This window comes from Mercenaria mercenaria, chromosome 17, assembly GCF_021730395.1.
Source record: "Mercenaria mercenaria strain notata chromosome 17, MADL_Memer_1, whole genome shotgun sequence".
Taxonomy (NCBI): Eukaryota; Metazoa; Mollusca; class Bivalvia; order Venerida; family Veneridae; genus Mercenaria; species Mercenaria mercenaria.
Genome location: NC_069377.1, coordinates 55,519,121 through 55,543,328, shown reverse-complemented (window position 1 = coordinate 55,543,328; position 24,208 = coordinate 55,519,121). Strand labels below are relative to the sequence as shown.

At 35.3% G+C, this 24,208-nt stretch overlaps 2 protein-coding genes across 8 annotated transcripts in view; one reads left to right on the top strand and one right to left on the bottom strand.

Annotated features, from left to right (window-relative positions):
• LOC123537344 (uncharacterized) overlaps positions 1-10,989 on the bottom strand; it is a 57,960-nt gene extending 46,971 nt beyond the window's left edge. Inside the window, exons 1-2 of the mRNA XM_045321028.2 lie at positions 10,865-10,989; positions 7,205-7,413 (exon numbers count right to left, since the gene is read on the bottom strand). Of these exons, the coding sequence (XP_045176963.1) occupies positions 7,205-7,381 (177 nt within the window). The 5' untranslated portion in view covers positions 7,382-7,413; positions 10,865-10,989. The remainder of the gene's footprint in view (positions 1-7,204; positions 7,414-10,864) is intronic.
• Positions 10,990-18,297: 7,308 nt separating this feature from the next.
• Positions 18,298-24,208, top strand: part of LOC123536860 (phosphatidylinositol 4-phosphate 3-kinase C2 domain-containing subunit alpha-like) — a 94,948-nt gene continuing 89,037 nt past the window's right edge. For all 7 annotated transcript variants that reach the window (XM_053528216.1, XM_053528219.1, XM_053528217.1 and 4 more), the window contains exons 1-2: positions 18,298-18,371; positions 23,848-23,952. In XM_053528216.1, coding sequence (XP_053384191.1) covers positions 23,880-23,952 — 73 coding nt within the window. In that variant the 5' untranslated portion in view covers positions 18,298-18,371; positions 23,848-23,879. The remainder of the gene's footprint in view (positions 18,372-23,847; positions 23,953-24,208) is intronic.

The following is a 24,208-nucleotide window of genomic DNA, read 5'->3' as shown; positions in this document are numbered from 1 at the left end:
CCGTTTTTCAACAGTATTTCAGTTATGTAACGACGGGCAGTTAACCTAACCGGTGTTCCTGGATTCTATACCAGTACAAACCTGTTCTCCGCAACTACCAACTGCCAACTTCCCCACATGAATCAGAGGTGGAGGACAATTGATGTCAGACACAATGCCTTTTATCAAATCGTCACGGAGAACATACACATCGGCCGGGGATCGAACTCACGACCGCGAGATCCTTAGATCTGCGTTCTCCCTATTGAGCTATGCGGGTGGACTACTGACCCTGTTTTAGACATAAGATGATCTAGCAAAAAATTTACCATAGATTTTATACTGACAACCATTCTGACTATGTCTAATGAAATTCAAGCAGAAATGTGGTCTTCTGAGTGTTTAAGACTTGACCAAGTGACCTAGTTTTTAACCCCAGATGAGTTATAGACCTTGTGTCAAATGATGTGTTTGATGATGTGGCAGAATATTTTAACCTTGAATCAAATCCATTCTGAAACAACAGAGATAGAGTGAAAGTGCACGAAACCTAATCTGAAATTTTAAGTAAAAGGGAGATAATTCAAGGAATATTGCCCATATGTTATATGTGGGTGATGATGAAAAATAACTATTTTATGTCTAGAGCAAATCTATCAAGTAATAACAGAGATAAAGTGGAAGTGCATCAAAACTTTTAACTGAGGTGTACATGTAGATGCTGACCCCACACCAACACTGGGGCAAATATGTTAGCTCTCCATATATTTGGTTTAGTTGAGCTAAAAACCAACAACAACGAGCAAATTCAAATTCTTCTTACCCTCTCCCCCCTGATGAAATTTCTGGTCCAAATAGTTAAAGAAAATGAAGCCACTGCTGATTTGGTCATTAAATATATACAGACTTGTAGGTAAAAAGCTGTTTTTCTTATATAACCATTTCAGGTGCTGTAACTGCCATACAATTAGGACAGTTTAGAAGATATCTGCTGTGATGTATCTACTAGTATAGGAAATTACTCAGATAACTCAATCAATTCAATTTGGTGGGTCAGATATTGCACTTTCTATTTAATTAAAGGGAAATAACTCAAAATGAAGAATCAAATTCGATTTGCTGAAAAGCATCCTCTAGTTAATACAAAACATTTAAAAATAATTTTCACATACTAGCAAAAGTGATCCTTTTAACCAAATCAGGGGCAATAACTGTGATACCATTAGGTAGATTCTTACAATATTATTTTGCATGGAAACAGTCATGAATATAAACAAACATTTGCATCAAAAAGTGACCACACAAAGAGTTCTTTGCATACTTTGATTTTGGTAATGGACTTCCGTTTATATGTGCACTGAAAACAAGTAAATATGATTAATGGACTTTATATCTAGGAATGAATGTATGACAGTCCATCTTAGTCATAATACTGATTGACAGTGAATGCTAATGACTTAAAGTCTTTGTGATGCAGGGAGGTAATTAGTTTGTAACAGTAATTTTTTGACAATTGGAACCCTATCAAAACTTAAAGTGATTGTTGAAATTTGGACAAAGGTCACTGTCTTTGCCATTTGCCTGATATTAAAACAGCAAATATAAAGGATTCAGAAAATGTTATATTTTACTGGAACTGCCAGTTAGTAAGTTAACACTCTAAAAAACAAGTCAGAGTTTTGGGCAATTTTGACAAATTAGTAATGTTGGAAAAAGCTAGACTTTATTTTTTTTGTTTTTACATGTAGTTAATGAACTCAATAAACCAGAGCTCCGTAGTAATCTTAACATGTCATTGTGACAAAATTATTCTAGTTCACTTATCGTAGTGGGGTAGAGTATAAGGGTGCACTAACACTACCTAGCTATAGAAACTGATATAGCTGTATGGTGGAGTGCACGTCATAGGTGAGAGAGGTTCTGGATTCAAGTCCCAGTCAGGCCTTCCCGGTAAGTATTTTGTCAGAATCTTCATGTTCATTTGATTTGGTCTACTACTTTAAAAGATATTAGAGACATAATTTGATATGGTAAGATTTAATTAGTAAGTGTTTATTGATATCAGTAACTGATAAGTCAATGGAATCAATTATGATAGACAAGTACTGGTCAGCTTTTAATGTATGCATGTGTGATATGATTTGTTGAAGTATGAAGTGGTCCTGAACGAATATGTGGGAGAGTTTGGAGGAAAATTAAAAGAAGAGGTTAGGGTAAAAGTCAGTTATAATTTGAGTTTTGTTTTAGGCACCAAGCAGTCAAAATTGATATTTTAAGATTTTAGGCAAGAAATACTTTGGAAAATATTATGTACTAAGAATTGGAATTATTGAGAAGAGATAAATTATTTAGAATGAAATAAAAGAAAAAAACTCTACAACCTGTTACTAGCTAATTCCCTGACCAAAATTGGAGCTCGGTTATATATGTATCAACTCAATGAGACTAACCATTACTAAAATACAAGAGGACCATGATGGTCCTGAATCGCTCACCTCTTCCCACATGACCCAGTTTTGAGTATGACGTCGTTTTTTCTATTATTTGACATAGTGACCTAGTTTTTGAGCTCATGTGACCCAGTTTTGAACTTGATTTAGATATTATCAAGATAAAAATTCTGATCAATTTTCATGAAGATCCATTGAAAAATATGGTCTCTAAGAGAGGTCACAAAGTTTTTCTATTATTTGACCTATTGACCTAGTTTTCGAAGGTACTAGACCCTGTTTTGAACTTGATCTAGATATCATCAAGGTGAACATTCTCACTAATTTTCATGAAAATCTCATGAAAAATATGGTCTCTAGAGACGTCACAAGGTTTTTCTATTTTTATACCTACTGGCCTAGTTTTTGACCGCACGTGACCCAGTTTCGAAACTGACCTAGACATCAACAATGTAAACATTCAGATCAATTTTCATGAAGATCCATTGAAAAATATGGCCTCTAGAGAGAGGTCAAAAGATTTTAATAATTTTCGACTTATTGACCTAGTTTTTGACCGCAGTTGACCCAGTTTCAAACCTGACCTAGATGTCATCAAGATGAACAGTCAGACCAACTTTCATACAGATCCCATGAAAAGTATGGCCTCTAGAGAGGTCACAAGTTTTTTTATTATTTGACCTACTGACCTAGTTTTTTAAGGCACGTGACCCAGTTTCAAACTTGACCTAGATATCATCAAGGTGAACAATCTGACCAATTTTCATGAAGATCCATTGAAGGGTATGGCCTCTAGAGAGGTCACAAGGTTTTTCTATTTCAAGACCTACTGACCTAGTTTTTGAACGCAGTTGACCCAGTTTCAAACTTGACCTATATATCATCAAGATAAACATTCAGACCAACTTTCATACAGATCCCATGAAAAATATGGCCTCTAGAGAGGTCACAACGTTTTTTCAGTATTTGACCTACTGACCTACTTTTTGAAGGCACATGACCCACTTTAGAACCTGACCTAGATATCATCAAGATGAACATTCTGACCAATTTTTATGGACATCCATTCACAAGTATGGCCTCTAGAGAGGTCATAACGTTTTTCTATTTTTAGACCTACTGATCTAGTTTTTGACCGCACATGACCCAGTTTCGAAACTGACCTAGATATCATCAAGATGAACATTTAGACCAACTTTCATACAGATCCCATGAAAAATATGGCCTTTAGAGAGGTCACAAGGTTTTTCTATTATTTGACCTACTGACCTAGTTTTGAAGGCACGTGACCCAGTTTCGAACTTGACCTAGATATCATCAAGATGAACATTCAGATTAACTTTCATACAGATCCCATGAAAAATATGGCCTCTAGAGAGGTCACAAGGTTTTTCTATTATTTAACCTACTGACCTAGTTTTTGATGGCAAGTGACCCACTTTCGAACTTGACCTAGATATCATCAAGGTGAACATTCTGACCAATTTTCATGACGATCTCAAGAAATATATGGCCTCTAGAGAGGTCACAAGGTTTTTCTATTTTTAGATCTACTGACCTAGTTTTTGACCGCAGTTGACCCAGTTTCAAACCTGACCTAGATGTCATCAAGATGAACAGTCAGACCAACTTTAATACAGATCCCATGAAAAGTATGGCCTCTAGAGAGGTCACAAGTTTTTTTATTATTTGACCTACTGACCTAGTTTTTTAAGGCAAGTGACCCAGTTTCGAACTTGACCTAGATATCATCAAGGTGAACATTCTGACCAACTTTCATACAGATCTTGTGAAATATATGGCCTCTAGAGAGGTCACAAGGTTTTTCTATTTTTTGACCTACTGACCTAGTTTTTGAGGACAAGTGACCCAGTTTCAAACCTGACCTAGATCTCATCAAGGTGAACATTCTGACCAATTTTCATAAAGATCTTGTAAAATATTTGGCCTCTAGAGAGGTCACAAGGTTTTTCTATTTTTAGACCTACTGACCTAGTTTTTGAAGGCACGTGACCCAGTTTCGAAGCTGACCTAGATATCATCAAGGTGAACATTCTGACCAATTTTCATGAAGATCTTATGAAATATATGGCCTCTAGAAAGGTCACAAGGTTTTTCTATTTTTAGACCTACTGACCTAGTTTTTGAAGGCACGTGACCCAGTTTCGAACTTGATCTAGATATCATCAAGGTGAACATTCTGACAAATTTTCATGAAGATCTTGTGAAATATATGGCCCCTAGAGAGGTCACAAGGTTTTTCTATTTTTAGACTTACTGACCTAGTTTTTGATAGCAAGTAACCCAGTTTCGAACTTGACCTAGATATCATCAAGGTGAACATTCTGACCAATTTTCATGAAGATCTTATGTATATATGGCCTCTAGAGAGGTCACAAGGTTTTTCTATTTTTAGACCTACTGACCTAGTTTTTGACGGCACATGACCTAGTTTCGAACTTGACCTAGAAATCATCAAGGTGAACATTCTGCAATTTTCATGAAGATCCATTGAAAATTATGGCCTCTAGAGTGGTCACAAGGTTTTTCTATGTTTAGACCTACTGACCTAATTTTTGGCCGCACGTGACCCAGTTTCGAACTTGACCTAGAATTTACCAAGATGAACATTCTGTCCCATTTTCATAAAGATCCCATGAAAACTGTGACCTCTAGAGATGTCACAAGGAAAAGTTTACGCACGGACGGACGACGGACGCTGCGCGATCACAAAAGCTCACCTTGTCACTTCGTGACAGGTGAGCTAATAAATATGGATGGACAAAAATTGGAGTTTCCAACTATTATAATTTTCAAAACAACTGTGGCATATTAGCTCTGCATACACCAAATATCAACTTAAACTGGCTACCCATTAACAAGATATTGTTGTGCAAAGACAAAAGTTGCTGTTTATTCATTGATTAAATGGCAGTAAATCTGGTCCAACTATTCTGGTTTTCTAAACCATTGCACTGTGTCAGCACTAAATGAATACATATTTACACACCAATTACAAAATTATCAAACTAACTAACAATCACCAAGAAATAGCTGTGGAAGGACAATAATTGCAGTTTCTTAATAATCAAAGGGAATTAACTTTGGTCATACTAAACTGATTTTCAAACAAGAGGGCCATGATGGCCCTATATATCGCTCACCAGAGTTGATCTGGCCTACTGACCTTGTTTTTTACCCCACATGAGCCAGTTTCGAATTTAACCTAGAGATCATCAAGACAAACACTCTGACCAAGTTTCATAAAGATTGAGTCACAACGGTAGCCTTTAAAGTATTCACAAAATTTGCCTTTGATTTGACCATGTGACCTAGTTTTTGATCATAAATGACCCAGATTAAAACTGGACCTAGAGATCATCAAGACAAACATTCTGACCAAGTTTCATAAAGATTGAGTCACAACTGTGGCCTATAGACTGTTCACAAGCTTTTCCTTTGATCTGGCCTACTGACCTATTTTTTGACCCTACATGACCCAGTTTCAAAACTGACCTAGAGATCATCAAGGCAAACATTCTGACAAAGTTTCATAAATATTGGGTCAAAACTGTGACCTCTAGAGTATTCACACGCTTTTCCTTTGATCTGGCCTGACCTAGTTTTTGACCCCACATGACCTAAATTCAAACTTGACCTAGAGATCATCAAGACAAACATTCTGACCAAATTTCATAAAGATTGAGTCAAATATTGGCCTCTAGAGTGTTCACAAGTTCTTCCTTTGATCTAGTCTACTGACCTAGTTTTTGACCCCACATGACACAGGTTCGAACTTGGCCTAGAGATCATCAAGACATACATTCTGACAAGTTTCCTAAAGACTGGGTCACAACTGTGGTTTCTAGAGTGTTCACAAGCTTTTCCTTTGATTTGACCAGGTGACCTAGTTTTTGACCCCACATGACCCAGATTCGAACTTGACCTATAGATAATGAAGACAAACATTCTGACTAATTCTAATGAGTTTCAAACTTGAATTGTGGTCTCTAGAATGTTGGCAAGATTTCCGTTTGATCTGGCCTAGTGACCTAGTTTTTGATCCCACATGACCCAGTTTCAAACTTGACCTAGAAATCATTAAGACAAACATTCTGACCCAGTTTCAAAAAGCTAGAGTCACAACTGTGACCTCTAAAGTATTCACAAGCTTTTCCTTTGTTTTGAAAGGGTGACCTAGTTTTTGACCCAACATGACCCAGATTCAAATTTGACCTAGAAATCATCAAGACAAAGATTCTGACTAAGTTTCATAAAGATTTGGTCACAAATTGGGCGTCTAGAGTGTTCACAAGCTTTTCCTTTGATCTTGCCTACTGACCTAGTTTTTTTAACCAACATGACCCAGATTTGATCTTGGCCTAGAGATCATCAAGACGAACATTCGGCCCAAATTTCATTGGATCACAACTGTGGTCTCTAGAATGTTCACAAGCGTTTCCTTTGATCTGCCCGGCTGACCTAGTTTTTGACCCCACATGACCGAGATTCGAACTTGACCTATAGATAATCAAGACAAACATTCTGACTAATTCTAATAAGTTTCAAACTTGAAGCATGGTCTCTACAAACAGCAGCTCAATGTGAGTAACCTTTACTAAGAAATATGTGAGTAACTTTTACTAAGAAATAGCTGAGCATTACTTCCTATAAAACTAAATTGATTCTCTAGAGTATTACCATCTAAGTTCAGACTTAAAATCAGTGTTGCTGCACTCTAATTCTTCACTTTCCTATTTACATGTAATACTCACAAATATATTTTCAGTCGAGTATCCCAATTTCTCTGCTAACAAGCGCCAATTATTGCCAACGACTGAGCTATCTGGATCAAGTTTGTTAGCGAGTTTGTAATACATGCTCATTGACACATGCTGAAATGGAATATTCTCCATCAGTTTATATGGTGGTGACTCCTCGTTTTCTTTCATCTTTCAGGGTAAGTAGTTCAATTTAGCACCATCTGAAACAACAAAGAAATATAATTAATTTCTCATAGAAAAATGCAAGTAAAACCTCACAGAAGGAACTCTGGCATTTGGCTATCATCTTAAAATTTATCTTTTTATACACATATACCAGTTGTTTTTTTTCAATTTTGGGGTACCGGGGTAACAGGGGTACGTCCTTTTAAAACGGGAAATTCTCATTCATAATATAAATAACACAAATAATTATTAAAACTGGCAGAGAATCACACCAAAATAAGTTTTATTTTTTATAAATATGTTACACTCCATTAGAAAATTATTTAAAGCATGTTGTTGTGACTTGACATTATTTAAAAGAACTAGCTGTGTGTCCTGAAGACACCAGTACCTCCCCGCTTCCTGTCACTGTACATGGTTTCATGACTCTTAAGTTTCAATTCAATAACTTTAATTGTTTTGAAGTTATACTCCAGAAATGAAGTATGACAGACAGATCTCTTGGCTCATTTTGTGACCTTAACATGCCCATTATCAAGGACACGAAGACCACATTATCAGTATATATGTAGTGAAAATTGGCTAAGTTCAACCAAGGACTCTGACCTTGACCTTTGAGCTAGTGAAATGGTTTTGCACATGACACATCATCTATCTATGCTTATAATTTGCGTGAAATTATTCTGAAATCAGACCATGCATGTCAAAGTTATGGCCCAGACACAAACACCACCCTTTCCCGAATACACAAACACACACACACAAACAAACACACACACAGACAGGGGTAACACTATATGCCCCTCTACACCCATTTTATGGTGAGGGCATAAAAAAAAATGTTTAAAAACCTTCCATACATGCTTTTGGTAGTGTTGTTGATTTGTGGGCTCTGGTTATGGATATCGGTAACTGGATGCCTAGCCTATCCGCCAGGGTTTTTCTAGCCGTTTGGTATGAATCAATTTATTTAGAAAAGTGTAAAAAATTTATTTAATATGTCATATTTTGTTTGCCAAACATAGCAATATTCAGACCAAAAATTCAACAATTTTTTAATTTCTGTTTCTCAACAACAAGTTAAAATCGAGGTGTGACAAATATGATAATGGCGTAGAAATATTTGATTTTAAGAAAAATATTCTTATTGTTGTGAACATGTTTAGGGCATGCCATAAGCATGCTAAAAAGGTATTTTCATAATTTCTCTACTTTTTCTGTACCAAATATTCTATACAACACTAAGTCTTTATCTTTACATTATCATTGAAACTTCTATTTATCAAATATTTATCAGAACAACAACAACTAAAATGCTTTTTTAAACAACATACATAACTTTATAAGCAGCATTTTTAGCACAATTTTAAAGATTGAAGATAAGAAGGTTAGCAACGTATCTAAATTAACACACAATATTTTAACTGAAAAATACGTAATTCATAAATAAGTTCATTACTAGACATCTAGCAAATCCTTGGTGGATAAACTAGGCATCCAGTTACAGGATGGCTAGAATGCAGGCAAAGCATCTGTTTTCCAGATGGGTAGACACTTCTAATATTATAAGTTCCAAAGAGTTTGAACATTGAGGTTTTCCAAATTTACTTTTTGGAAAAGAAAAAAATCCTGCACAGCCTATCTGGCCGAGTAACATCCAGAATGCTGAATTGCCTAATTTGTATAATCCTATTTCTGGCTACCATAACTTAACTGAAGCTATTTTTAATGCTGATGGTCAAATCCATTAAATTATGGTGTAACCCCATTTGTTTACCTAACCAGGTTTAACCGCAACATCTGCACACTGACATTCATGAGAAACTGTTGATGTCATGAGAAGTTCATAGCCATGGTTACTTTTGAAAGTTTTCAATTTGAGGATCAACAGTTTTCATATCTTATGAATTTGATTTAATATAAATGTAAGAATTTTAGTTCATAAAAACATACCTCAGGAAGTTTAAATTCACAAAAAATTCCATAAATAATGGTTCTTTCCTGCTAGATTTGTTTATAAAAAAAGGAAGTGTACCTCGATCACGTGACAATTTTAACTGCAATGGTGGGCAAAATATTGTGTTTAACTCATTTTTAAATGGTGTTGTGTGGTCCATTTTATGTCAGATCAAAAGAAAAATGGATTAAAAATATGTAGTGGCTAGGTAGCCAGCTCTATATATACATATATATCATATATCAAGGTAGCTGGCTCTTCAAGGTAGCCGGCTCTTTAATAAACTGTAATATCTTTACCCCACCCCCACCACCCCCAACGAAAAACAGATATTAACAGTCTATTTTGACTCAGTCTACAGCATGACGCATGCTTTTTATTTGATCTTTTTAATATTCTATTTATATTTTCTTTTTCTTTTTTTCTTCTTTTTTTCCTATCAAAAGACCTAAATCTAAAGGATCTCTGACAATTGACATCATATTTCAAAAATGTCTTTCAATATATAATAAACAACCCATTGTCTTCAAAAATTTATAATATGAGTGCGTAAATACAGCGAAATAATCAAGTAAATCACAAATAGTAAATAATAAATCACAAGAATATAACGATCATTTATAATACATTTTATTAAAGAGCTGACTACCTGGACTTAAATGTTCATATATGATATGTATATAATTATACAGCCGACTACCTAGACCTTTAGTCTAGGTAGCCAGAACCTAGCCACTGCCTTAAAAATACATTAAATAACAAGAGCTGTGAATGGACAGCGCGCTTGACTATTCTCAGTGCTTGATAGTATAATACAAGCTATGAGTAAAACTTTAACATTACAAGAAGCATATTCTAAGTCGAAAAGGGGCCATAATTCAGCCAAAATGCTTAACAGAGTTGCCTCCTCCTTTTTACAGATTGGGGTCATGATGGTAAACAAGTTTGCAAAATACGAAAGCAATATCTCAATGGACTTTAAAATATTTAGGGTGGTACGCAAAATTTTAACATTTATTCAAAGTCGAAAAGGGGCCATAATTCAGTCAAAATGCTTGATAGAACTGCCTCCTCCTTTTTACAGACTGGGGTCATGATGGTAAACAAGTATGCAAAATATGAAAGCAATATCTCAATGGACTTTGAAAGTATTTGGGGTGGTACGCAAACTTTAACATTTGTGTGACGCTCATGCCGACGCTGGGGCGAGTAGGATAGCTCCCCTACTCTTTGAATAGTCGAGCTAAAAAGGCAACTTAGTCTGTGGCATTTGACTAAGACTAGCATTTGACTTGATGAAATTACAGCATGACAGACGTCTGGCACAATTTCTGGTTAGGTTTCAATACCGGGTTCATTTCAGCTCAGAGATCCAAAACAGCATATAACATCTCTGAAGCTGAATTGTTTTAGCTAGATTACCCATGCCTTCTGAACTAAGTTCGGACTTCTGTTTTGAGGAAGACATCTCACCATTTAGAGAAATACTTCCATTCTCACAATCTCTTTACAACAATTTGGACATTTACCTATGTATAAAATTCAGCTTTTTAAATCCCAACATCATTCACTTTATATCAAAGCTTCGTTGTCCAGAAAAATACATATTTTCTTAGAATAGTTCATGTTGACATACTTGTTAATTGGGTCATTTAATATATTTACGACCACATAATCTAAATATTGTTATCATCTCATCCATCCAAGAAAATGTGTGTAACGGGTTAAGGTTAAAGGTCAGTAATTCAAATCCTTCTTTGTTTCATATAAAAAACGACAACTTCATATCGTCTTTACTTATCTTTAGAGAACATCACTTTTTCCTACACCTATTTTTCATGAAAGTTCTATCACAAATTAACGAAAAAATGAAAAGAAAATAGGGGGTTATGTAGTTCCTAGTGAAATGCCAGTCAGTTGTGGTCTGCTACCCTAAAAATGGCGCATATTTACTCTCGTCCGCGCAATAAACACCTACTTCCGGTTTCGATCTGCAAAACTTGCCATGTGGGGTGTATGAACATGAAAACCGTCTCATTTCATGCAGAATGTCTTCTAGTAGTGAGAAACGGTGATTAAAGCACTCGTTCTACACGAATTTGCGCAAAAAAATGGGAAAATTAGGATCTATTTATTATGGACTTCTTTCGACTACACCACGGAAGCACATTTTCGACCGAATTACTGACCTTATTCCTTAAAGAAGGCAATGGCGTCTATTAATAATGGTGAAGCAGCGGATATTTATGGGTTGAAAGTCTACTCAACGGTGGTGAAGGTCTTCATAGAGCAATACCCACCCTAGTTAACCTGGTTTTTGAGACCGGAGAAGTCCAACAGTCTCTTAAGGTCGGTCTATTGACACCAATCTTTAAGAACAAAGGTGATTCCCGTTCAGCCTTAAACTATAGAGGCATTACAGTTCTGCCGGTGCTTGAAAAAGTTATAGAAACTATTGTAAAAAACAGAGTATCTGCAACTTTCCAAGAAAATCAACACCCTTACCAACGCGGCTTTACTGCAAATACTTCACCCCTTCATGCATCTTTAATTCTTGAAGAGCTGATTAGGGAAAGCAAAGACCAAACTGAGGATTTGGAGATTATTTTTCTTGATGCCAAGCAGGCCTTTGACGTTGTCAACCATTCGCATTTACTTCGCAGAGTTTACCAGTCCGGAATTATGGACAAACATTGGGCGCTTATTTACAGTATACATCAACAGACCGAGAGTGTTGTCAAGTGGAACTCCTAGTTGTCTGAATCATTTCCAGTTTATCAGGGGATTCGTCAAGGTGGGGTTATGAGTACAGATCTGTATAAGTTATATGTCAATCCCCTACTCCATAGGCTTGCAGATGCTCCATATGGATGCAGAATTGGTAATATAAAATGTAATGCTACAGCTTGTGCTGATGACATTACAATCAACTCCAAAAAGTCTGATGACTCCAGAATTTTACTGTCAATGGCCGAAGATTACTCCAACCTTGAAAGATACATTCTTCAACCAAAGAAAACGGAAGCACTTAAAGTCTTTCCAAAAAAAGTCTAATCAAACTCATAATGAAATATATAAAATATACAATGAAATAGCCAATGTTAATTCAAGTACCCATCTAGGTCTCAAGAGGGCCAATTCCATCAAAGTCACTGTGGCAGAGAATGTTGACAGAAACATACAGAATGCTAGACGAACAGTATACAGTTTCTTGCCGGTGGGATTGCACGCCTCAGGAGGACTTGATACTCGGTCTATTTTACACTTTTCCGAATGTATGTTACACCTATTCTTTTGTACGGTCTGGAAATCATCCTCCCAAGGACAAGATTACTTGATAGGCTGGAACTGTTCCAGAATAAAAATTTAAACAGCTTTTTGCCTTACCATCGAATACAGCAAACGCAGCAGTCTACATTTTGACCGTTTTTTGTTTTTGCCCATAGAAGCTCAGATCCATAAAAGAGCTTTAACACTGTACAACATTATGTTTGCAAGACGAAAATTCAGTCGAAAAACGACTGGCTAGAAGACAACTACTTGTCAAACTTCCAGATAGTAATAGCTGGTTTATAGAATTGTCCAAGCTTTTTTATTTGTATGATCTGGGAGATCCGGAAGAACTTCTAGACAATCCAAAAAGTAAACTCCATTGGAAAAAGACTGTTCACCACGTTGTAGACGAACACTAGAAGTCTTTAATTCTTACACAATATAATGGCTTAAAGTCATTAAAGTACCTCAACTGTTCTACCCTTCAACCAGGGAAACCCCACCCTCTTTTACAAATTGAAGCAAAGTTCACAAATGATGCAAACAGATTTGTATTGAAACTCAAATTCATGACTGGAACATACATTCTGCAAAGTAATAGAGCAGCATTCAACCAAAATGTAGTTGATCCTCTATGTAATCTTTGTCGTTCTGGAAACGAGACAATGGAATATTTCTTGTTATACTGTGAAACTCTTTCTTGTGCGAGAATACCTGCATTGAATGATATACGAACTGTCTGCAATCAGTGAACTCAACTGGAATCACCTGGAGGATTTTCAAAAAGTTTATTTGATAATTGACAGTTCGAGAGTGTTGAATATTGACAAATATGATAAAAAGGCTATACAGAAACTCTGTGATCTTGAATAAAGTTGTAAAAAAGTAAGTGTTCAGACTTCATACTGAAAGATATAGACATTTGAATTTAAAGAATAAGCTTGCATAAACTTCATCAGTTCGGCACGGGACTACACCCAAATTATTAGAACAATTGATAGGCTTACAATTTATGCATCTCACGAACTCAGAATAGCAAGTTAAATAATGTGCTCAGTATAAACATAAATATACAATTTAGTATAAATAATAAGTATACCACCATTCATTTGTTGGATTTGACGCATTACATGCGGTTCGCCTCTTAAGGCGGAAAAGAAGAAGAAGATCCCGAGACATGTTGATGTTTTGGTAGTAATCTTTCAAATATCTATTTTCTTGGGTCTAAGACCTGCATGCTGTTCAAACAGAGAAATTTTAGTAACCCGTAAAATTATTACATCTGGTCTGAGCACCCAAATCAAAAAGTACATGGAAATTACTATAGGATGAGGTTATCGTATATCTGGGAATAAGTTAATTTTGAGTCCGTCCTAATTCATCCGTTATAACAAAAGTCTATGGGAAAACAGTAGATGGTCTCTAATCTTGTATATTATATTTTACAATAAGACATATACATACTTCCAATGTTTCTGATCTCATTACTGGACAAAACATTCTTTATTACCTGCAACATGTCTCTCTTGACAAAGGTCTTGTGAGACTCAACTGATTGAATAAACAAACGAAATTTTTAACAATATTTCCATTTATAAACAAACTGGCTTGATCTCAGGTAATATTTTGACCAAGATTAAACACTTTACACTTCTTCTAAAACTTCAAGACTATGGTGTTTGCCCACAAATACTCAAGTTGTTTGAGGTATTTTACTCAATATAAGTCAATGTATAGTCTTGGAAAGTGATAATTCCAAAGAAGTTCTGGTTATATCTTGTGTAGGCTCCTTTAACAGCGTTGCTTCCTATGAAAAAGTATTGTAATATTCGACCGATGCGTTTGATCTCTATTTGGTCCTCTGCACTTTCCTATATAAATTAACGATCAGATATGTCTTATTTTTCTGTCCATTTTGCCAGAAACCCACGTACAAGACTTACTAACTATGCACAACGTAACTTTGATTTAAAAAAATGGTAACCAGTTGGAAGTCACAGTCAGGACCTTGTATCACAAGTTTAAATTAGTATCCAATTCGAGATTTAGACTTTGGAGTCAATCGATACATAAAATGGAAACATGCCACAAAGATTTTCGCCTTACTAGTGTGTCACATGATAAAAATTCATAATCTCAAAATTTCACCAGTTTAACATAACAGTTCCTCTTTTTATATCATTTTATTTTATTTCTACAAATACAACTTAAAGACAAGCTTATAGTTTTTAAATGGGACTAGCCTTTTAACAATTCATTAAAAAAGCTAACAAAGTGTAAATTAAAGAATAGTATAAAAGAACTATAAACTAGGTGTGACTAAAAGCAAGATAATTAATAATACCATATGTATCTTTTCTGAATTCTGAAACAAACAAGCCTTGATTATATTAACAAGCTGAAAATGTATGCATAGTATAAAAATCTTAATTGGTCATGATGAGAAACAGGAACTACTGGTAGTCTGCCTTATTAAAAATTCTTCCGATGACAGCAGACTCCTTTAAAAATTGAACTATTTAGAAAATTAGGAAAATGAGTTGGATATGAAGTGTAATCCTTCTAAATGCCAGGCACTCAGGAAGGTCAAATACGGGGAGTAGACACACGTATAAATCAATACATTTATCTGTATTATGCTGTCGTCCATACCTGTAAATATCGACCAGTCGTTAGCGATCGATATTTTGTTTTCGCCACTATCGATTAGCGTGTAATTAGCATATTACCTTATGTTAATCATGGAGCTATAACATTTTTTGTTCAAATGGTTTACCAGTCACGTGGCGATAATTAGATGATCAGAGATTGATCTTAAGGGATTCTGAAGGAAAAACAACATACGACTGCATGTGGTGATATGCTTAATTATTGTGAATTAACTCGAGAAATATTTTACCACGTAACTTCAAACCTTTATCAAAGGTCCGGTTTTTGTTGATTTGAATAAATAAAATGGAATAAAAAACCCCAGAAAGCTGACACTTTTCTTGATCTTGTAGAGCCATAATTATAACTATTGTTTATAATGTCAGATTTCTACATACAGAAACAAACATTTTTCTTGAACGCAGAAAATGTTTCAAACGAAATTGTTGTATAAACTCCAAAAATTAGTTTAACTAATTTAATCGTAAAACTAATGTGTGAAAAATACAATGTATTTAAATTAAAATAACAATGAATTAAAAAAAAAGGCCGACAACGAAGTTACATTTAGTATTCCGAACTTTTAGATAAAACTGCAGAAAATCATCTAGGTTCCTTTGTTTGTTCGTTTTGTCCTTATGTGTTGGCTGTGTGTGTGTGTGTGTGTGTGTGTGTGGTGCACGTGTCTGCGTGCTGTAGGTTTCGTTTTGAGGAGGCTGCGTTTTTGGTGCGTGGTATTCCCTGTTTGATATTTGTCTTTGTTTTTTAACACGCATTTAAATGGTGAAGAACAAAGCAATATCATAAAAAAATATTTACAGGCAACAGTTTACAGTTTTAACTTGCTATTTTCATTAAAATATGTCCTAATTTTACTGTTCTAAATACTCTGAATCAACAAGGCAAATATCATGTAAAAACCGACATCTTTCTCTTTGGGTAAGACAAGCCTAGATTTAGCCATTTTCACAGGGCGAAATGTAACATTAATGTAGATAACAGATGCAGGCAATAATTTCATATCGGAACTTTTGTTTTCAACAAAAAATTCAACAAATGATTCCTCAGATTTTCACTGAAAGGACGAGTTAAACTGTAAGGCGTAAGTGTGTGAGTAATAGCAGAATAACCTACGGCATATGCCTCGATTGGACGACAGCATAAGATAAGATAAATGCCACATTCCAGTCCCCGTATCAGTTGTTCCAGGGCACTGCACCTCACAGAAACAAAAATGTTATCAAAACCTAATTTCTACACCATAGGCATATCTTAATTTGAATCAGTCTTCAGTGCAATATCAAAATATTTTGGAATCGACTTAGCTACAGATTGAAACTGGAATGCACACATCTACTAAAATATCTTCAAGTGCGAATAAAATTCTTTGCTCCATAAAATGAAACACCTCAACAACCAACGAAAATGCCGAAACTCTTGTCCGACGGCAGATACGATATGCATCTACCATCTTGCACCATAAAAACAGAAAAAATAGAATGGCTCAAAGACAAATATAGTAAATATAGTGCGAAAAGATGATATCCCTAATCCGAACTACAGTTAGACCTCTTGTCAGTATTCAATGGAGAAATAAACACGCTCAATATAGGTATGTTGCGTCCTTCACCACGGGATATTTTGACGCTGACACTGCCCTCTACAAATGATACCAGACGTGAATTATACGGTAAGTTACTTTTCATTTATTATATGTTCTAGTTGCTGTAGATCTGTATTTGTAAAGTCCTTATTCAGAAATGCAGAATCAATATGGTTGTATTGCTTCATTTTTTAATATATTTAGGAAATTTTAGAAAACTAAAGTTACTCGCTCTACTAAGAGATATTTAATACAAAAGTTAAAAAGAAAAGGTAGATTTCCTGGAAGTAAGGAGTTCAACAAGAAAAGTCAGAATAATACATCGCATAGCACACGAATAGAAACAGCAGTGGAAAGATATAGCAGACAGGTTGCTTACAAATCCAGCATCAAGTACATTTCAATTAAAAGCAATATATAAAAATGAGAACAGGATAAAGGAAGGGACTGGGGTATCGTACCGTTGAAGGGGAAAGCAAGGGGGAATCAAGTTCCAAAAACACAGCCTCCCAAGAAACACAAACCCTGCAGTGTAAATATGGACAGGCACACGGCCAACATGAGGCACGCAGGTATGCATGCACACACACACATACACACACACACACACACACACACACACAGAAACATACACCTACACAGACAAAGCAAAACAAACAGGCATGAGCATGAAGGAAAAAATGAACAAAAAGGAATTACACAGCTATATATGCACTGCCAAGTGACGGCAGAGACAAAATCACCAATTTGGAGCTCCACCCAATATATGGTAGATACCAAACTCCATTCATAATTAAAAGGAGAGGTGACGTTAAAGCGGGGACTGGCGGTTGGGTGGGGGGTCACAAAAAGAAAAGTACCATCGCCAATATGCAAGATATAAATAACATATATACGAAACAGATTAAACTCAAAATGGAAATAGGGACAGCGAATAGGAATGGGACAAGGCAACCTCGCACTTACCATATTTTCAACAAATTAGTGTGAATTAAATAACTCCCCGCTTGGAAAGGCTCTACTGTTAGTGACAATTAAAATATCAGAGCTTGTGTATAAAGTAAAATATATTTCTCAGAAGCACAAAGCACACAGTAAACATAGCCAGAGAGTCTTGCATCGCAAAGTAGGCCCACAACAAAAAGAAACCTGGTGAAAAGCTATATCAGATATAAACAGGGTCAGTCGAAGGCGTACTCAACAACTTGCACCAAGAGTAGAAATTTCAATAGTAATCGCACCTTCAAATGGGAAAGAGTAACACCTAACTGCATGTGGATTAACCACCAAACATGTATTGTGTTTTACAATTAATATGATATTTAGTATATATTATTAGACGTGTAATGAGACATACTTTGTAATAAAATAAATTCTATTGTCAGACACTGACAACAATATTGATATTTTTAGTTATCGGTATATTTTACACGTAACCCGGAAGTAATGGCCTCAAAAAACAAACAAAATGCTTAGAAATTTACGCCCCGTTTCCTTTAAATAATAGCAAGGTAAACATCATATAAAAGTGTTCATGCTGTCGTATTAATCATAACAAAGTTTTGCCATTAGTTTTTATTGCCATTTATTGATTATCTACATCAAAGTGACGATATATATGTGTAATTTCTAAAAAAATTCCTAGTTGGCAGCAGCAATGTTGAACACATCTAGGACTACATACCGTTTTGTGTCAGTTTCCAGATTAATTAGACACAATCACCAAAATTATTTGACAAATACACGGATGCCTACCCATTTAAAGTTTAAGGAACTGTTTGTAGATAAAATGTTCAGTAACACTAACAGATGCCTATATGAACAGTTCTAGGAAAGTGGAGTATTTACAGATTATCTGTAAATTTACAGATAACCTATAAATTTACAGATTTTTCAATCTGTAAATTTACAGATCAAGTGTTTGAAAACTGCTAAAATTATATTTAGACACAAAATCGCAGCTTGAAATTAATTGATTTACTTATGGTATGTATAAATAAAGGTCAATTGTAACTTTCAGTCATTTCTGTTGACTTTGATTTTTCTTAAAATGCCAAAAACTCATAGTCAACAAAAATGGCTGAAACCCACAAACGACCTTAATTTATGCATGCTGTAAATAAACCAATTAATTCCAAGCTGCGGTTTTGAGAATAAATGTAATTTCATCAGTTTTCATACACACAATCTGTAAATTTACAGATTGAAAAATCTGTAAATTTATAGATTATCTGTAAATTTACAGATGATCTGTAAATACTCCACTTTCCTAGACCTGATGAATTCTAGGCTTCCATTTACCAGATGCTGAGCTTGTGAACTTTGGGTTATCTTTTAGTAATCAATATGTAATGAATGATTCTTGTTCATAAATGTTTGCTATAGATAGCAATATTTACAATTTGATACAGTGCTTTAGGGTATAGCGGATTTTAGGTTGATATGTTTTTATTTAGACTTGAAGTAGTGTATAAATTTTCATATCATTCTTTTATTGGTATGCAGAGTTGCAGACACACATTCTAACATGCATTTTAAATGTTTGCTTGTTTTGTTATTTTTCAAATGTCATAAAATGAAAATCATAGCTATCCTGTACTGACTAAATCAGTCTCAGAGTCTATGTTCAAAACATTGGTGAATACAAAGTTTCTGATAGAAATTCAAAAAGTCGAATGTTTTGAAAAAAGTATACATAATTATTCTAATTCATAGTAAAACAATCCTTGGGAGTTTGTTTAGATCAGGATTTTAAACTATTTAATTGAAAAGATAACCAAAGCTATCCTGTACACACTAAATCAGCGCATATGTAAACAATGACATAAAGAGAAAAAACACATGAATTTCTATTAAAATCTGAATGCTTGAAAAGAATCTAACTATTTCTGTCTGATATACAGAAAAAAACCTACTAAATTTCATTTCTTTGAACTGGAATACAAGAAAAAATTGTTAGCTATCTGCTATAGTATACCCTAAAGCACTGTATAAGAATACTAGGCCAAGTACAAACATTACTCTCAATGTTCATAGATCTGTCTTGATAGTTCAGCATCAAGTAATTATCAAATTAGTACTGGCGTTATATATAAAAAGGAATGTGCCAAATTCAGTATGTGGCAAAGTGATCAGTACCATCAAGGACTTTGATATGAAGGATATGAAGCAATAGATTTACCTTCAAATGATATTGACTATATTATTTGCCCAGAAGTTTTGCAAACAGGAAGTGCTCAAGGTGAGTTATTGTGACCAGTCATTGTCTGGGGTCGTGCGTCGTCTAAGATAAGATAAGATTTATTTAAAGTTGGAAAGATAGCAAACAAGTACAACATAAGCTCATGTGAGCTTTTGAACCGACTACAAAATAACATATAGTATATATATCAAAACTATTGTATAAAAAGCTGCAATTATAATGTTAAGATTAATGTTAAGAAAGGAAATATGCAAGTAAAAAAAAACAATGATATTATGTGTCAATTAAAAGGCAAGAAATGAATCACAGAAAACTTTAATAAAAATTGTTATATAAAAGTATAACAGGAAGTGCGGAAAGACCAAGTGTTTTGAGCATATTAAAAGACCCAACGGTAATGTTTGCAACAGATTTGCAGATATCATAGCTTGCAACACAAAAGTACAAGAGCAAACAAAATATATAAGCAGGTGTAATAATAGCAAAAACAGGCAGAAAGACCATTGACTGCAAGTGAAATAATGGAAAAAAAAAGTACAATGCCATATATTGCATCATCTACATCTATATGATACGTTAAACTGTCATCGTTGACCATGATTTAACGGTGCGCAAAGAATCGGACAAGAAACAAAATCACGATAAAAACAGTAAAGACAGAAAATAGTACGGTCAAGAATGGGTGCATAAAAGATAAAAGTATGATACAAAGTGTGAATATGCCATCTACTACATCCCATCAGTGACCAGTCCAGCTTGCGTGGCGCTACCAGGACACAAGGTCACGCTGGCAGTGCTCCCCCGTCATCAGAGATGCAACAGACAGGCATGTAGATCCCCTTAGAAAGGCTGGGCAGACAGCTCCCTCTTGAATGATGCCAAAGAAGGAGCCTCAGCGAAGCTGACTGGAAGTCTGTTCCACACTGGAATGGTTCTGGGGAAAAAGCTGTACTTGAAGTGATTTATGCTTGAACTTATGTTTGTGTGATGCTCTTGTCCGTGAATCTGCAGGTTTCAGATACTGCAACGTCATGATGGTATGTCAACAAGGTCATTAACTATCTTGTACAGCATAATGAGTTGCGTATTCTTTCTTCTGTTTTCCATTGAGTCCCAATTTAGATGTTGTAACATGTCTGTGTGTTTCTGCAGCAGTTTGTAACAAAGCGTGCTGCTATTCTCTGGACCATTTCGACCTGGTCTCTTTGGCCTTTTGTGTGGGTACTCCATACTGTACAGCAGTGTTCCAAGTTGGAACACACCAAGGTGTAATAGGCATTGGTTTTGGTTTCTTCTGTAGCCTTTGATAGGTTCCTTCTGAGAAAGCCGAGCATGTTATTGGCCTTCTTGGTTATGGGGTTGATGTGTTGGTTCCAGACCAGGGTAGACTGTATATCCACACCAAGATACTTTGTACTGCTGTCTACACATAGTTGAACACTCTTCAGATGGTATGTGAAGGTCATGGGGGTTGTGGATCTTGTCACACGGAGAACATTGCACTTCTGCTGATGAACAGTCTGATTGTGGATTTGACGCACTCCGGGAGAGCGTTGATAAAAATCAGGAACAACAGTTGTCCTAGGACCGATCAGCATATAATAGCACAAGTTAAGCAATTTGTACAAGCACAGCACAAAAACAGAAGTAACTAAGTAGTAGGTAATTTAGAAATACAGCAATCTACAGTTAATACAAACACAGAGAGGTTGAATACAGAACATTACAACATGAATATAATTTTGACACTGCTAAGCACATGAGTATAATTTTGACACTGCTAAGCAAAATAGCCAAAGGCTTGAAACTAAGATCTAGGCAGGGAAAAGCAACATGCAAAAAAGAAAACTTAAACAACACCAAACAAAAAAAATACAAGTACATGTACATACATAGTTGAACTCCAAGTAGGTCCCACCAATGCTGTAGGAGCTAGCTGACCTGGTTTGCAGGCGATACACTTACAGTCCCTGCCACTCCATGTAGATATTAGGCTTCTGAACTGGTTGAAGCTGGAACAGGTCCTGAAGTGTTCTGGTAGTGAGTTCCACAGCACCGGCGCAGCATACTTGAAGGAGTTCTTACCATAAGAGGTTGTCCTTACAGCTGGTACCTGTAATAAATTTGAATACCTAAAATTAATACCTGTAGATTTTTTAACAACAAGATCAGATAAGACCGGTGGAGCAATGTTATTAACAATTTTAAAAGTTTCTAAGGCCATGGTTCGCATTCTGCGTGCATGTAATTACGGTAAATTTGCTTTTTTAAGTAAAACTGCAGATGAGGACAAATAATCATTATACACAAATCTAAGAGCTCGCTCTTGAATCTTTACCATTTTCTTGGTATTAGTTTCTGAGCAAAAATGCCAAGTTAGTGAACAGAAGTTAAAATTTGACAATACAAAACTTGAAAAGTGTAGAATATGGCAAGCCGATTTAATATATTTAGATTACATCCAATTCTTTTTAAAACATTTACCTGCTGAGCAGCCTTTTTACAAATGTTGCTAATATGAATATCAAATTTCAGCTTGCAGTCAATGTCCACCCCCAAAAGTTTGACAGCTTATCACAAGAAATGTGGGTGTTTCCTAAATTAAAAACAGGGGATTTGCTGATAGTTTCTTGCCAACAGCTATGGCCTTAAACTTGTCAGGGTTGGCTTGCATGCAGTTAAAATAAAACCAGTCAAGAAGAATTTTACTTTCATCTTGGAGAACTTTTACTAGTTCGTCAAACTTAGGGGAATGGAAAGACAGTGTGTTATCATCTGCATAGTTGTATAAAGTTCCTCTCTGAATAAAATAGAAAATGTCTTTAATGAAAACATTAAATTATAGGAACCCTAAGATAAAGCCTTGAGGAACTCCCTTTTGTAAATTTGCCCAAGTACTTACAATTTGACCTATTTTAATTTATTGCTTTCTGTTTGATAAGTATGATTGTAACAGTTTTACAGATTGGTCAGATATCCTGTAACATGACATCTTATGTAACAAAATGTCATGGGGAAGGCAGTCGAACGCTTTAGATAAGTCCATAAGAATGGCTGCTATATATTCATTTCGGTCCAAAGCAAATTTCCAGTCTTCAAGCAATCTGATTAATGTAGTTTAACAACCATGATTCTTTCTAAAAGCACATAAAAATGATCAAAAATATTATCAAAATAAGAAAACATTTGGTCACTGAGTACTTTTTAGCTCACGATCATGAAAAATAAATAAAAGCCTAATGAAAGAACCAGAAATATTCGTTTATCTAATTTGCCCAATAAAGTCGCGCAAAAATGGCTTCTGTCTTTGTCAGACATGTCATTTTGTATATTAGTGTGTCGAGATTGTGAATCACTATGGCGGTGACAGTGTACCCTGTAGTTAATACTGCTAATTGCTTACCTTTAGAAAATTTTACGGGTCACAAATTGATGTAAATCTGTAACAACTCACCTTGTTTTTGGCACGTGCGAACCGCGGGTAATTAAAAATCATCATACAGCACTTGAACTAATGACTCGGATTTTGATCGATAAAAGGCGATAAAAGATGTCTTTGAAAAAAGAAAAATGCTGAAAAGTGTAGAAACAAGTCAGATGGGATGCATATTATTTTTTGACATAAATCGGATTATCTAATTGATACGACAAATAAATGTATTTCGTATGCCATAATGGTAGATGACCGAATATTCGAATATTCATTCGGAAGTTTGACCGAATATTCGAATACCAAAAATGCTATTTGTTGCCATCCCTAATATAAACCAATAAATATTTTTCAGGATATGTGATCACTGATTAAGGGTGGTAACTAATGGATCGTGCTTCAGGTAACAGGAATGAAGCTCCGCCTCCAGTTCCACCCAGAACTTGGATGGGACGCCCAGGTATGATTTCTTTTTATTATCACTGATTTCTCTGCTTGTATGCATTATAGCTCAATCAATATGAGCACAAGAAATTTGAAGAGCCTCTCAGGGCTGGTTCTTTTGCATCACAGAACTTTGTGAAGCACCAATATATGGATCTTTTGTTTAAAGTATCATCTGAAAGACTTAAGTAGTGTTAATTTAAGTAGGAAGACTGGGCGGTTACACTATCAACTCGTCTGTTTTCAGAAGATTGTGTGTTTTATCAGTACCA